We start from the raw sequence: 17,061 nt of genomic DNA on the forward strand, positions 1-17,061 counted from the left end.
TAATAGTATGAAGGGAATTTATTCATAAAGTCTAAATGATAAAATGATATGATTTGTGACAATAAATAACTTATGTCTATCATCCATTTTTTCTTTACAGCTAATCATTTAATATTTATATTGTGCTGTACTGACCTTATTAGACAAACACATCAAAACCTTCTTCACTGACTTCCATTCTGAATAACATGATAAATAGTTTGGTGTTTCTAATTTAGATATAAGTAATCTATCTTAGTAAATTTTAAAGGTATTGTAAAGAGTTTTTCCAAACATATAGCATTGATTTACTCCATTCCAATTTTCAATCAGATGTCTGTGGGTCTTGTAATTCCACTAACCACTTTATCACATAGCTATCGCAAATGCCTTTAGATATATTAGTGGTGTAAGAATACGATTATGCATTTGTATAATTACAAAACTTTGCTAGATACAAATCGAAGCTACTAGACTACCTGATAAACATAAAAAGTTCAGCAAAACAACTCACAATCCCTTTAATATCATATAACTGAAGTCATTGCACAAAATATATTACACTTTTTGTAAAGTCAACTATTGTGAAATCTATATTCTGACAAAAAAATTATGGAACCTTATTCGCTATTAATTGTAAAAGATTTTATGCAACATTTCTCCCAAAAACTCCAATAGTAGTTCCATAAAGTCCTGTCAAAATATTGAACATGTAATTTCAATTCCTAAATGTAATTTTAAGACTGCTGTGAAATATATTTTACCAAAATCAAATTTCATGGGGCTTTTTACATAGGAATTCGAGGGTGGAGACTTAAATTTATGGATTTCAACTTTTTCCAGAGTATTTTGGTATATGTATGAAGTTATGACAATTGAGTCATTTAGTAATCTATGTAAAACATATGTAATATCAAATCTGGTATTATTCCTCCTACTACAACTAACTACAGTATATTATTATAGGGTGCTCTTATATTCCTATCATATAATATTAATAATGAGTAGTCACTTGACAATAAACAATGTATTAACAGGCTTTAAAGAAATAAGGTAGTCTAAATATTTGTATTACTAGCTGACACAGCTCCATTTCAGCCATTCATATCATTAAATTTGTTCTGTTGTCAATATGATTTTTAAGTCATCAACATATATGATTTTTAGTTAAAAAGACCAAGCTTTTGATCTAGGGACGATGCCATACAGGACCTTACAGAGGCATTACCACTAACTGTGAACACATTAATATTTGATACTTTAAACTGAAAGTTAAGTGAACGAAAGTACAACAAGAGATTAAAATATATAAAATAAATATGTTAAAAATGTTTTTGGATATATTTGATGCTAAGAAACATCAGTTAAATCAATTTCACTGTCATCATCATCATTTTCATCATCATCATTACCTTGTAAGGGAAATGATTTTAAACTGGAAGACCGACTTTTAACTAAACAAGGTTGACTACTTCGCTTTAATCTGAAATAGAGGATTTGAAAGCATAGATTACCAACTAAAGTCCAAAACAAAAAACATTACAATATTCAATATTACATCTAATACTGATAAAGAATCACAGTCATTATCATTATGAGGTTATTGCTTCCAGATATAACAGAAAGAGATTTTTTCTATCAATAGGCCAGGTTCATCTTATATGTAGAAAAAAAGAGTACGTAATTAAGAGTACTAATTAATATTGATGAAGTTTCTTACCTTGACTGTAAGTGCTCATTTTGTACCTGAAGATTTTCAACTTGCGCTTGAAGTTCATCATTAGTTCGCTGTAATTTACGTACGTTATTAGCTTGTATATCAACCTAAAAATAAAAAGAAACAAATCTCAACATCAAAACAAGGACAAGAAATACAGATACATGATGATATATGTAAATGACAGAAAAACTTGAATTGGGTATTGATCAATTACATGAAAACCTCAGAATAGAGCAAGATGCTGCTCATAAATTTGATAAACCCTTCCCTGATCCTTTAATGATTGTATTTTGATAAAGATGTTAAATAGGGAAGTTACAATGAAAACCATTTCTCAAGCATACAAGTTATTTGTAACAAATCTGAATGATGCCACACACAGTTTTATTCTGTTTTGAAATTTTTGGTCAAAGATTAAGTTCAATACAAAAGTATTAAAAATCTTACCTCGTCCTCTGAATTGGCTAAATCTTTTTTCAATTCTTCGATTCTAGAACGTAACTTTTTAACTTCTAATTCATATTGTTCTGTTCGACGTTTAGTGTGATCTAATTCTGTTAATTTATCTTGATAGGTTTTCTTTATCTTGGTATGAATATGTCTTAAATCATTCAATTCCTACAACAAAAAAACATTAATTATATAATAAGTCAAGAGCAATAACCCAAAGAATCTACACAAACTGACTTTCCTCCTTTAATATCTGATAAACTGTCAGCTCTGTTTGCAATTGAAATAAATTATGTTATCTTTTACAGTTAACTAAATAGGACAGCATTAAAAATATACTATAAAATGTAGGGTAAATGAACAATCCCTAACTATAAGTTATATTTACCTTGTGTTTTTCAGATAATTCCATCTGTAAAGATTTCATGTCAGAATCCATAACAGCCGAGACATGCTGATTCTTTCTGTCTAATTGTTCTTGTAAATCTTCTGCTTGGCTTCGTAACTTTTTATTTTCTCTCTCTAATGCTAATTTTTCTGTTTCTAATCTTTCACGTTTTGCCCATTCTGAGGCATTTTCTGACTGCAATCTTTCCAACTGTACAAAAATAAACATAATGCATTAAATATCAAGACATTTTTATTGATCTTGTTGGTCTAATACAAACAGTTTATTCATAGAAAAAAAAATGCAATGTAACATTACTTACATAATGCACATCTTTCAAACCAAAATGAGATTCCCTTCTTGTGAGCCACTTTGATACATGGAATAAATTTGTTGAGTACTTGTACTTTTTTGTCCCAAATTTTGAACCAACTAGACACACTTCTAACAGGCAGCCCCCCTACCCCCCAAGAAAAAAAATTATATAATCAGCATTACAATACATACAGTATACTAATGGATTATTTCACTGAACAAAGTGAAAACAAACCTCTCTTCGCAGATCAGCTATTTTCTTATCTAAACCTGAACGACTAGCATTTTCTTCTTCAAGTTCTTGACATATTCTGGTTATTTCATCTTTATGAGAGTCTTTAAGTTTACAAACCTGAAAACACATTTGTTACATTCGAATTAACGTCTATATCAATATCATTTAGAGAAAATTTCACAATATTTCTGAAAATATGATAGGTAATTATTATCATTATTATCATTAATCTTAATTAACAACCTAGTTTATTGTCTGTTTACTTGTATAAGTGCAATAATTTGGTTAAGATATTTGATGACATCTGATTGACAAGACTGGCAGAAAATATACCTGTTTGAAACTGCAGGACTCTTACTTAGAAAAAATATTAAAATATTAAAAAATCAATACACATTCTGACAAAAAAATAAAAATTTTTACATAACAATACATGCTACATGCTATTTACATAGAACATTCCTCTTTAACATTTTAATATAATAATAGTCTATTTCTTCATGCATCAACTAAAGTAGGGTAATGATGTAAACCCCATTCAACCACATAGTACCTCTACAGCGGTTACTGTTGCGGTATTACTACAGGAGAAACATAACTAGCCCAATGTGCCAAGGGGGGCAGCAGCGTTTGCATGAAGGGCAAAAGCTGATAGACACTGATTTTAGCTTCTATTTAGAATTTGTTCTAATTTTGCAGGGGGGAGGGCGGGGCTTGGTTCGCTATGTTCAAAAGAATAGAAAAATAAAATTTATCTTCTTTTATGTTTAGAACTCTGACAAATGTACAACAATCAATTTATAACTGATAGTACTATATAATACAAATAACTGAATACTATTATAAAAACACACAATTAAAAACATTGTTTGTTAAATATCTCACCGCACCACTTGATACATCAATGTCATTATCATCAGAATAATTATCTAGGTTAATATCGTCATAGCTAGCCTGAAAACCCATTTTATATGTTATCTATAAGCTTTTGACCGGTTCAATGTTCTCAAAGCATATTTATATTACTGATTCAATATTCAGTTTTACACTGGGTCACATCATGTTTCAAATTCAATCTTTTTTATTGATTATTCATGGTTATCCTGAAGTTTTTGTACAGCCATCAGATTTTTTTGAATAAAAATACTTTTTTGCTATTATTGACACACCAGGTAACAATCTTCTTTCTTTTCAATACTATAATATAGACAACTTAAGAAATTACAATGATAGTTTTGATCCTAGAATGAAATTCTGGACAACATCATTTCTTTGGAACATTATGTCATTAGCAATATTAATGGTTATATCAGTATGTTAATATATAGGAATTCTAGTATTAAGGGATTCAGTGTCAAGCATGAACAATGTAACAGTAATATAAGCTACAAATATAACAACCCTACCTCAGAATAGGTCATCTGTTTATTTTTCTTTATTTCTTCATATTTACTCTTTAATGAATTTAACTCATCCTGCAGAGTATCCATAGCAGTTTTTAAATCTCCCTTTTCTCTGAAATTAGTAGTACAATATTTTATGAATATGTGTACATTTCTTTGATGTTTCATCTTCTTACCAAACACATAACAGTGATATTGAATACGAAAATGTTTAATTACAATTACCTTCTTTCGACTTCTAGTATTTTTTCAGTTTCTTCTAATTGAAATGATAATCTAGATTCTGTATCACTGGATTTATTCTGATCAACATTGACTTCAATATTATTACTAGTTTCATTAGGTTCTATTTGTTTACTAGTGTTCTTATTCAAATTATTATTAGGAATTTCATCAACATCTTTTTCACTTGCATCTTGTTCAGATTTCTTTTCTTTTGATGAGGGTAAATTTAATTCTTCTTCTTTAACAGAACTACTTGCTGAACTAATACAATCTTTCTCTAAAGTTTTTAATTCTAAAAGATGTTTTAAACGATCATTTTCAGCAATTAAATCATGTCTATCGCGTTTTTGTAAAGTTAATTCTTTGACAACAGCTTCAAGTTTAGATCGTAGTTGTCTGTTTTCTTCCCGAGCTTTGTTTCTCTCATCTCGAGCTTTATTCCATTTTTCACGCCAATTTCCAGTACAATCTGACCACCAACGCATGGTTTTCTCCATCTGAGCTGCACGTGACTTTGCTTCCTCCAATTCTCTCAACAACATTTCGTCACGTTCATTGAATTCACATTCAGTTAATGAAATGTTTGACATAGGGGTGAGATTTTTATCTCGATTTCCTGGGGGTGATAGGGGTGGCATCGGTAATGATCCTGTATTACCACTTGTAGCTCTAATGTAGGAAACATCACCCCCCTTACCATGACCAGATGGAACTCTTTGACTCATCTCACAACTAACAACATAACTCAAACTTACAACAGGTTTATGAATAACCTAAAAATAAAATACATTCTGGATGAAAATCTAAGCCCCCAATATTCTGGTATGCTAGCAGAGAAAAAAAAACTGTCATGGTTTCTAGACAGCAGAGTTAATTAATGTTGACTATCAAACTATTGAAATTTATTGTCTGAGCAGAGCAAAAGGTTTTTTTAATTTTTTTGAGATTTTTAAAGAGAAATTAAATACCAGCCTCAAAATAGTACAGCAAGTCATAGAATGTCTTAACGTTGATAAATATTTTTAAAGTTGACGTTGAATTGAAACACATTTCCTTCCAAGAAATTTCAACCAAAAAAGTTCAAAATATTAGCTGAAAATTCTGTAAAAACAATTTTTGAAGACATAATGTGTCATCATGTTCATCAACACAAAGACATTCTAAGACTAAGGCCTACTATTTAGAGACTGATATATATTTTGAGATAAATGTTGCAATAACTGCTAGAGTATGGCCCTTTCCAGTTAAGGTAAAGTTTTTATCTGATAATTTTCCCATATTTTTATGCAGTACATTACCAACAATGTTACACAATGTTTTACTATTTAATAAACCTACATGGGTAATATATAAAGCAGTGTTTTCACCAGCTTCAGTCATTCATGACTTAAATACCATTAAAGGGACAGGTAGGTCATTATTTTGACCAATCATACTTTAGTCTTAGAAATTGGAATTTTAGCTGAGGTAATCAGTAATAGTGTTCACAGCTCAACGTCGAAATTTGAGCCTTCAAATCCATGAGTGTCCAGAAAGGGACACTACGTCTTAGGATGAACATAAAATTTTTATTTTGCTCAAATTTGGCAAATAACAGTATATATCCATCAGTGGACTCACCTGGTGTCCTAACTATACATCAAAATCCCTCTATAATCCGATATATCCACAAAATCAAGTAATTAATTATAAAACGCTTAATACATTAAGCGATTTTCAAATCGTGAGTCTAGGAAATCCGGTGTAATTTTCAAGGGGAAGTAACTCTCAAGTCGGGACGTCCTTGAACTCTACTCTTGAATTGACCTTGACATGGTCAGACATATTTTGAAGACGTAATATTAATGCCTCGTAGGAGATTAAGCGACTCCGCGAATAAGCAATTCATATAATTTAGAATGAATACTCCACCACCAACACAATTTTCAACGAATATTAATCATTGGCAAAGTTTGTTTGTATACACCGGAAGATGATTGTTTCCTGTTTCAGCATTGATTATCCAAATCCAGACTCTTTTTTTCTCAAACTGAACGGACTTGTCGCTTGCTCACTTTTTTTTAAAATTTTGATTATAGTTTTATTGTCGCTTTTTCAAACTTGATAAAGCGTGGGATGCATTCTTATTTAACCAATGGTCACTATTAAACACAAATATTAGCCACAAGACGAGTGTATTCTAAGACGTAGTATCACTTTAAGATATTCTGTGATATATAGAAAAGACATAAATAGAAATAGTGAGTAAAATTCTTAGTTTGAAGTAATTTAAAGGAATTTTGTGATTTTCATACATTTCAGGTAGGCCTACTTCTGAAGACTATTTACATATAATCAAGACTCAAATCAACCTCCCAAAATGGCACACCTGTCCCTTAAAACCTATGGATTAACAAACCCAAACTGTTATTTATTTTGCACTGTATCATTCAACTGAAGTAAAAGAATAATGTCTGTCTACGCTAGAATGTTTACATTTTACACTGACTGTCAACGTCCAAACCGGGAGTAAATAAATAGGCTTTGTCTGGGCCTATCAACCTTTTCTGCTCTAATTTTTCAAATTGAAGGCTTCAAAAAATCAGATTCGTGAGTTTCAAAATTGTAATACTACCTCAGTCTATTTTTCAATTCATACAATTATGTTAAATCTATTTTGTTTAGTAAATTATTCTGAAACCATCACATTTCACTCCATTACAGGTCAAATGAGAATGCAAGAGAGAATACGAGATGTTAATTAGCATAATATAGTCTGTTTTTACAAATATCCATGGTGCCATGGATAAATTTTAACAACCCTTATTTGAACAGAACTTTAATTAAGTTTCCCCCCCCCCCCCCCCTTAAAATTTGACCTGGTGTAATAAATAAACGCCTTAATATGATCTACAAATTTATTGTATTGAAGATAATTAACACAGACTATAGTTGATCTTTGCCCTCTGACCTCCGTCCTAAGATTGGTCACTTCGCTAGCGCCATTTTGAAATTTGAACAGTGGCGCCCTCAAACGAGCGGAGGTTCGTGTAGTTAGCATTAATGTATAACGCATTGAATTAAAATTAGATCCTACAGGTCCGTAGCTTTACCAGAATAAAGCAGGGATTTATAGTTAACATATGATGATTTCAAACACTTGTTTATCCGATTTTAATCGAAAGAAAACATTCCAGTTAACCGTTGTTTTTCATTTACTGCGGTTTAAATTATTTTGAATTATTACGCCTATGTTTGCCTTGATTTAACTCTTATTTCTAAAAGTAAACATGGTTCCGAAAACTGCCTTCTAAAATTTTATCAAAACAAATTCAATTCAAATTATATTTCCTTAAATGGCTCTAATTTATTATCCATGATTTTTACACGCCGACATGAAATGTGGAGCGTATTGCCATCACCCATTTCCATCCGTTGGTCCGTCTACAATTGCTCGTAAACACTCTAAAAGACACAACCAGTCCCTTCGCCAGGAATGAATTGAATGAATTGGTACTGGGTTCAAATTTTGTACTCTTTTGTACTTTTCAAAATCTATATCTTTTTGATTTTGTACAAAGACACTATAAATGAATCAATCTCTGCTAAAAAGAAGAAGGTTTTGCTGGGGCTTAATCCTGTTTTGCTGGGCTGGATACAATTCTTGACGGATTTTGACAATATTCTTAATCACCCAAGGGTGAACCCTAATACTTAAAATGAGTTATTGCCATTGTTCTTGAAAACGTTTTCATCTGATTTTAATGAGATTTGGTGTGATCATTTGATTCGAATTTGACGATTTTTTAATGAATAGATTTTGAGTTATTGCCCTTGACTTAGAAAAAACGCGTCAAAATTTGTTTGTGAACACTTATTTAATTCCCTATTCAATTCCAAATCCCATGTTCAACATGCTCTTATGTGAATCTGTGGGGTTTTAGTACGAGTTGTTAAAGACGACGACAAGGGAGCGATTTCGCCTAACACTAGATGGCGTCACAGTCGACGATAACAAAATGTCGGCTATAATAATTTAACGAAGTGACTATCTATACTCCCTGATTTAACAGTACATTACAATTACACGAAAATCTGAACTGACTTTTGTTAACCAGTACAATCCGGAGTAGCCAGCGATGTCAGGAAATAAAAGATTAGAAGAAGTGAAGTCACTTGTTTCAGCTCATCCCGATTTTCCCAAAAAAGGAGTATTATTTAGGTGGAAAATATAATATATAGCTTATAATAGTTTGCATGTAACCTAATTTGATCATTACTCAATTTGATTCACCACACTCGATTGCTTCTTTATATACTACAGTGGTGTAACCTATTTTCGTGGATATAAGGATTCAACACCGAATTTCGTCAAAGTTAATAAAACTAAATTTTTTTTTTATATCTTAGATGTTTCCTCAGATATTCTACAAAATAATTAAAATTGGTTTGTTTCGATTTTCTTTATGAATTCTTCACTTTGACCCATATTTCATGAGCAACCAACTCGGCAACTGCGGCAGAATGCGTCACCTGTACATTCGTGTACAATGTTTGAACTATAAATAAGTCTAGAAAAACACGTTGTATGGATACCGGGTGGTATAATTAACTTCTCTTAGTATTTATCTTTAATATCAATTCATTATACCTAGTGACAATTCCTTCAAAGAACCACGATTTAAAAAAAAAATAGTGACTGACAAAATAAGGTACGTAGCGTGATTTATTGCAAAAAGTCACTGAAACAACATAAGAAAATGATCCAGTTTGTGTTCCATAGAAATTTTCTGCTTACACGGAATCCGCTACTTGATCACGTGACTTCATTCGTTGGACTACATTCTAGCAGACGACACAATTCCGATTACGGCTAGGGATTATAAGGAAATTCGGCCGATAAAAAATGGTGACGTTTGGTAATAACTGAAATCTGCCATTTTGTATTTGTCAAAGTATACATTAATACATTTTACCTTGATTGAAACTACTGAATTCATTCTACTAGCTGATATTGTAGACATAATCCATGTTTATTAAAACAAACTAATGCGGAGGTCGCGCAAGGTCGCTCATGTAAATTATTAATCCTTTCCGGAAATCCACAAATAATAGGTTTCCACGAAATTAGGTTACTCGACTGTATATCTTCTGGTATTCAATTTATTTATTCCTCCCTACAAAAACTAAAAAGGAAGTTTGATGTTTGAAAGTCAAAGAATGCCTTATTTGTATAAACTTCACCCAGTTAGATCGTTAGTAGTAGATCTACTGGGTTTAGTTATCGATTAACTATTTAATCAAACTCATTCGTCTTTGTGGAAACCAGACAAGGCTTTAAATATGCAATGCATATATTATCTGCCCAATCGGCAGGTAAAATGCATTTTCAGGCGTTGATTTTGGTCTTGAATAAATGTAACATCTTCTTTATCTTTCATCAATCGCTATATTTTTAATATCCAGGAAATTGCGTTTAATATTCCGGGGATTTTACACATGTAATCTCGCAAATTTTCATTTAATTTACTACCCGAGTGGTCAACTCTGTAATTATTTATTCCAGAATCCCTTATAGATATAGTCTAGCCCTATGATCGTCGGCTGTATTGGCTACGGTTTTAGTTACGAGTGGCACTCCTTTGCAAGAATTATGTACTTGACAGGTGACATTTGTTCACACCAGTAGCCTAACACTATCAGGAGCAACAATTGTTGGAGAATTTGTATTGTTAAGTAGGTTTCTTCGTGGAAAAGTCACAGGATCATTGTCTTTTTACAAATAGTAAGTCTAGCTTACTGGTTCATGAACTTTTAAATTAAAGAGTTGCGTCCCTTATTTTATTATATTACTTGTTGTTTTTTCAAACAAAAAAACAAAGCAAATGAGTCCGATATATCCCTTTCCCTCGGGATGCGGGGTTTTAAATATCATAGGCTATGGTGTGAAGGCTAAAAATTGGACTGTGACCTGTGAACAGTATTACTGATTAACTTAGCTAAAACAATAGCAAATGTTAATTTCATTTCAGAAATATTTTTCCAGTTTTGAGAGATGTTCATGGTTTTAAGACATTATGTGATCTTATTGTTGAACATATCAAATCAACCAGTCCTGATGTAGAATTAATAGTGGGATTGGATTCAAGAGGATTTCTGTTTGGACCAATCATTGCTCAGCTACTAGGAATTGGTTTTGCTCCAGTAAGAAAAAGTGGAAAATTACCAGGTGAAACATATAAAGTCAGCTATAAACTTGAATATGGAGAAGTAAGTGATGATTATCTTGTTTGAAGATCATTAGATATATTATAATTTCATAACCTGTTCATTTTTCCATAAGTAACAATTTTCATTCTTTTTTCTTAAAATTAAAACCAGAATTAGCTAGGAGGGTTCTGTTAAGTACTGGATAGCAGATTGATAATGGTATAAAGTTAAGTTGATACCTTAATAAGAAGTGAGCCTTCAATGGATGAGTTGTAAAATAATTTGACAATTTTTTGCAGGATAGTTTTGAAATTGAAAAGAGCAGTATCAAACAGGACCAAAAAATATTAATCATAGATGATCTCATAGCAACTGGTGGTAAGTTCACAATAATGCTGTATTTGTTACCTCTCGGAAATATGACTTCCAAGGTAAATAGCATTTGTTACTTCAAATTCGGCTTGGTAGTCGTGGAGAACTCGGAGTAGCTAAAGTTAAGACATCACAACATATGACATCGTATAATGAGTTGCGACATTTTAATGTTGGGCAACACATCTGAATTATATGATAGTCTCATGTGATATAATTGTTATGCAAATAAAGTATATTTCTCTCTAGAGGGCATGCATCTGTACTGATGTTCCAAATTTGTTCCTATTTATGAATCAACGTTCTAGTAGGAAACTTTCTATTTCCCAGAGTAACAAATACAGCATTGCCTGATCCTATAATTAATTTTGTCATGGACCAGCTGGTATACAGGTACCTTAAAATTGAAATGAAGGCATCTAAATATTTGCTTTACCAGCTGATAAAGCTCGCAGCTATTCATAATATGGGTAATATGACTGATGCTCTGTATCCCTTTAGTAGAGTCAAAAAAGCTAATAATGTTTATTTGGTATATTTGTTTATTAATAAATCTAAGAAATTATCATTGGCATTTTTCTGATTTTCTTCATTTACTAAAGTTAAATTTTCACATCATTTTTACAAATGTTAACATTATTTATTGACAGTATTTTTGTTGTTGTTATAGGAAGTATGAAGGCTGCATGTGAATTAGTAGAAAAGGCTGGTGGAAATATTTTACAGTGTTTTGTTGTTATTGAATTAAATTGTCTGAATGGTAGAGATAAAGTGAACAAACCAGTTCATTCCTTATTAACTTACTGACTTGTCTTAACAACGAATACAGTATTTTATGCAAATGAATTTGATAAGCAATAACAAAGAATATATTTTAACCCTCAAAATATTTACTTGTGTTATGTGTATCTAACATAGTAAGTGTTCAAAATCAAGGTATGATTGTGGCTCATAAAGGTTTCTGTTCCAAGATAACTCAAATGAAATTTTAATTGAGTAAAAAGAGCATTTTCTTTGCCCCTTATGCCAAAGTACAAGATTCACAAGGATCCAGTGTATGACATAATACAGAGAATATGCGTTGACCACAGCCCCATACTAACCATTTAGTCAGTTTCCAGATTGGATCAAACATTTGGTATCAAAAACCGGTACTGACTTTGATGAAATAAATATCTGTTGAGGAAGCTTTCAGAGCAAACCATTTTAGTGGACACCTCAAGATGCATTTCATATTTTATTAACGAGGACACTTACACATACAGTATCATACATAACTTATTTTTTAATGATAACCGGTTTCCCTCAGAAATTTAGGCTGAAAATTTTATGGCATTTTTGATTCATAATAATAACTGGAACTAAGTATAGATTGAAAAACAAGTTAGATCATATCCCATGGTCTTCACAAAGCATGTAGAAAAGTCATTGTCCAAATTAAAGAGTCAATATATCACAGTTATCTACCTCCTCCTCCTCGTAAAGCTAGCACTAGATGAAGAACTGAACCACCCATCACTTTATAATCTGCCGCTGTTTTTTCATCATTCCTAAAACATGAAATTCGGATTGTAAATAAATAATCGTTATAATAGTTTTACGATTCTATGTTACCATCAAATTTGATCCAATTCTATTGGAGATTGATTCTTTTGGAGATAATGAACATAATTTGATCTCACGAGGATTTCAATTTGATTTCCTCAACAACAGTAATGTACAAAATAGTCTTTAAATTATTTGCATGACCAGGAGAAAGAGCTATATTTTAACTTTCTATATTGCTTATCAGAATGACAATTTGTGGCTAAGAAAATCACACAGTCCAAGTTCTGATGTCAAATATTGATTCTGAAAAAATGTACAGATAATTGAAAATGAGTTCAATCAGCTAACAAATCAATAATTCTGACTAATAAATTCCATTGGAACTGAACCAATTACGTTTTTATACACCCACATGAAATGTAGAGCTTATATTGCACAATTCTTGACCGATTTTGACAAAACTTGGTGTGAGTGTTTGTAATCACCGAGGATGAACCCTAGGTATTGAAAATCAGAAGAATCGAAAAATATTTAGTCAGAGTTATTGCCCTTGTTCTTGTTCTTGAGTTCAATTTTTAGAAGGCACAAATCTTTTTTGTTAATAATTGTTTATTATCACCCTTGATGAATCCTAACGAAAATCAAAAAATAAAAAATGTTTTATGGGAGTTCTTGAAATTGCTTTCAAATTTTAGCTCTTAAACACTAAAAGGCATGATTCTTGCCGAAATATTACAAAACTTGATTTCATTATTCAGTATCGAAAATGTTCAAAAGAAGTGTAAGACTGAAGGTTGAATATTTCATACTAGCGATTGTTACTGTGCTGCCAAATATTTTTATTCAAAATCAAAGCTGCCAGTCAGCGTATATTACCTTGCTGGCAAGCTATCATTATACGTATTTTAATTTTTCTAATGTAATACTTACATTTGTTTTCCACTAAAAATAAGTCTCTGTTGCTGTGGTGGAATTCCCTCTTTTTCCTCAACCCTTTCTTTTATTCTGTCAACCTACCATATAAATGATACTGATTAAATACAGAAAACATGATAGTGGTTACTGCTTAAGAAACTAATATTTTCAAATTGACCTCAACTATAAGCATATCAAATAAGATATAACAAATATCAGATTAACTATTTGTTTCTATCTTGTTGACCAGATAACTTTACATACGTTGGCCAAGTCTGCAAAAAACCAACAAATATATACGGAAAGGCAAAAGAAACATCATGTTGATAAATCATATATGTATATGTATCTTATTTTCAAATGCTTACATATGTAAGTAGAGGCTTCGAAGAAATCAGTGTTAAAAGAACTTTAAGGTAAAAAAAAGAGAGGAACAATAGATTCAATAGATTGTATTGAGTTTATTGACCACAGAACATGTAACTGCTTTTATTTTAGACGCGACGTTTCTTTTGCCTTTCAGTTTATGTTAATTCGCTAAACTAAGGATGAAAATCAATCTGGTGTGAGGTCTGATAATATACTATTTAGACATTTTTTTAAATTCACAAACTGATCATTGGAAAATCCCTCCTGTCAAACCAGTGTATGTATATAATTAATAACTCTATAAGTCACACTAGGTTGAGATCTCATTTATCTACATTACCTTATTACCTAACTTATTTTGATACAATATGAACAATACGTGTTGCATTATAAAATGGGTGTATACCATGGGATACAAGGTAAAATAAATAAATAAATAATTTAAGCTACATAGGTACCTTATCTGTAGGCTCTATATCAATTTCAATCTGAAAAAAACAATAACTGAATTTGAAAACTGTTCTGACACAAAGCTATGAAAGTCTGGATAAGCATGTCAACCTTTGTGATAATTGGACAATTCAATATTTTCAATAACCTATATTTTGTTCCTACTTTAATCTGGATAATAATCTCAGAAATTAAAATCTTACCTCCTTTCCTGTTAATGTCTGAAATGATAAAAGTGCTTTAAGTTAAATTTTAAATTTTTACTGTCAGAGCTGTGTAATCTATTATTTAAGTACTAAAATGTACTAATATATAAGCACTAATACTACTCTTGTAGCTAATTCAGCTTAGAATTTCACAAACAGATCTACAAATATAACCTTAATACCAGTGGTTGGTGTGTTCATCATTAACCCAAAGATAATATAAGACTCTAAATTCATGTGAAATTGATGACAAAATTCGATTCTGTAAACAATGTAGACAGAGAGGGGTTAAAGTCAACTTGGCACGATTTAGTTGAAATTAAAGAGTAATTTTGGAGGACAATTTGACTTGGGCATTTGGGCCCATATTGGTTTATGTGTAAAGATGATTTTAACCCATAGAATAGAAAGTAGTATCATAGGGTTATAGTCAATGACACCTAACCAAAATGGACCCAAAATTAGTCTAAATGGTCCCTAAAAATTGCAAAAATGGCCTCTGGATTTTAACTTGGGGCAATTTCAGTTGAGAGTCAAGTTGACCATAACCTGTATCATATTCCCCATTCTATGACAATATCAATAATGACGAGTGAAGTAAGACACCCCACTAAAAATTTGGTTTGTTGAAAACAAAAAAGATTTGTTTATAGAAAATGACTTCCAAAGCATCTTAAAATTAATGACAATGGCTTCCTGATTCATTACTTGTGTTTATTCATCATAATAATTGATTATAGGTTAACAGGTTTTTAATTACCTAATCATAAGATTATTAGGAAAAACAACTAAGAATAGGGGGTGGAAACCACTAGGATTAAAGAGGGGTTGAAAACACTGCCATATTACATGGGGGTATTGGGAAATAACTGACGGGAGGAAACTGAAAAGTGGGTAATCTTTTCATTCAACTTGTTCAACATAGCTGATTTGTAATTGAAATTGCACTATGCATGGTATGATTTGTGAAGTGTATTATAATAGTTATTTATTTTTATTTACTTAAAATATAATCTAATACGGCTTTGCAACAAAATCAATTCTTTTGATTAAATTAGAAATTAGGTAGTTGAAAGACAAAAAGTTACTCTTCAACAGAAGTCACTTTCACATATCAAAGCAAAATGGAAATTTGTAGTACTTCTTACATAGACCTGTTACAAATAAAAGTAAGGCAAAACCAGTTCTCATATACACCTTAGTTAATCTTTTTATTAATTAATTTCAATAATTTAGTCATCAATCTTTTCAAACGTCACAATTTTTTATCGGCTGAATTTCCTTATAATCGCTAGCTGTAATCGGAATTCCAAGTGTCATCTGCTAGAATATATTCCAGCAAACAATGTCAAGTGACAAATTAGCGGATACCATGTCAGCAGAAAAATTCTATGGAACATAATGTGGGCCATATTCATATGTAATTTCAATGACTTTCAGCAATAAATCACTCTTACATTTTACTTATCTCATTTTCTCAGTCAATTTTTTTTTAAAATTATTTATCTTTGAAGGAATTGTCATAACATTCAATGAAATATTATTAAAGATAAATATAGAGAAAAGTTAATTATATATTATTTATAGATCACGAAAATAAGTGACGCATTTTGCTGCCGTTGTCGAGTTTGTTACTCATGAAATATGGGCCAAAATGGGGTATTCATAAAGAAAATCGAAACAAACCAATTTAACTATTTTATAGAATATCTGAGGAAACTTTTAAGACATATATTTTTTATTTTTGACAAAATGCGGTGTTGAATCCTTATTTATATATGCACGAAAATACGTTACACCACTGTATATAAGAGTGGAAATTGAAAACGGGGGAAACCACTGTGTATAAGCCAAATTACTACCAAAATGTCTACTGGTGACAGTCTGAGTGTGGTCTACTCTAGCACTTGCATTCTGTGTTGGTGTAGCACTAGGCTAGAATAGAGCTAATTAAGAAGAAACTATTCCATGAACGTGAAAGGACAATACTAGGCTAATTTATATGTACAAATATTCTTTCCATATCTGTTAATCAAAAAATGTTTTCGTATATTAAATTTTTACAAATTATGTATATAATGTTTGTATATCATGTAATAATAAGTTAATGCACTAAGTTACAATAATGCAAATACATTTTCTTTGCTATTTAATTTATGCAAATATGTCCAAATATACATTAATTGATTAATTTAACTCANAATGGATTCATAATTTTTATTTTACATTTACATGTATATATATTGTATATTAATAATGAAATATTATATACTATTATATTATGCTAAAGCATTGTG

General features: G+C 31.0%; 2 protein-coding genes across 2 annotated transcripts in view; one reads left to right on the forward strand and one right to left on the reverse strand.

Annotated features, from left to right (window-relative positions):
• The first annotated feature begins 8,670 nt into the window (after positions 1-8,670).
• LOTGIDRAFT_229807 (hypothetical protein) lies at positions 8,671-12,621 on the forward strand. The gene is made up of 4 exons (XM_009068328.1): positions 8,671-8,916; positions 10,727-10,964; positions 11,204-11,282; positions 11,947-12,621. The coding sequence occupies exons 1-4, from the start codon at positions 8,834-8,836 to the stop codon at positions 12,081-12,083; spliced, it is 537 nt and encodes a 178-aa protein (XP_009066576.1). The 5' UTR covers positions 8,671-8,833; the 3' UTR covers positions 12,084-12,621.
• Positions 12,622-12,735: 114 nt separating this feature from the next.
• Positions 12,736-17,061, reverse strand: part of LOTGIDRAFT_177660 (hypothetical protein) — a gene marked incomplete at both ends in the record, with an annotated part of 5,077 nt that continues 751 nt past the window's right edge. Inside the window, 4 exons of the mRNA XM_009068329.1 lie at positions 12,736-12,826; positions 13,755-13,837; positions 14,567-14,596; positions 14,762-14,779. Coding sequence (XP_009066577.1) covers positions 12,736-12,826; positions 13,755-13,837; positions 14,567-14,596; positions 14,762-14,779 — 222 coding nt within the window. The remainder of the gene's footprint in view (positions 12,827-13,754; positions 13,838-14,566; positions 14,597-14,761; positions 14,780-17,061) is intronic.

This window comes from Lottia gigantea, assembly GCF_000327385.1.
Source record: "Lottia gigantea unplaced genomic scaffold LOTGIsca_9, whole genome shotgun sequence".
NCBI classification, from domain to species: domain Eukaryota; kingdom Metazoa; phylum Mollusca; class Gastropoda; family Lottiidae; genus Lottia; species Lottia gigantea.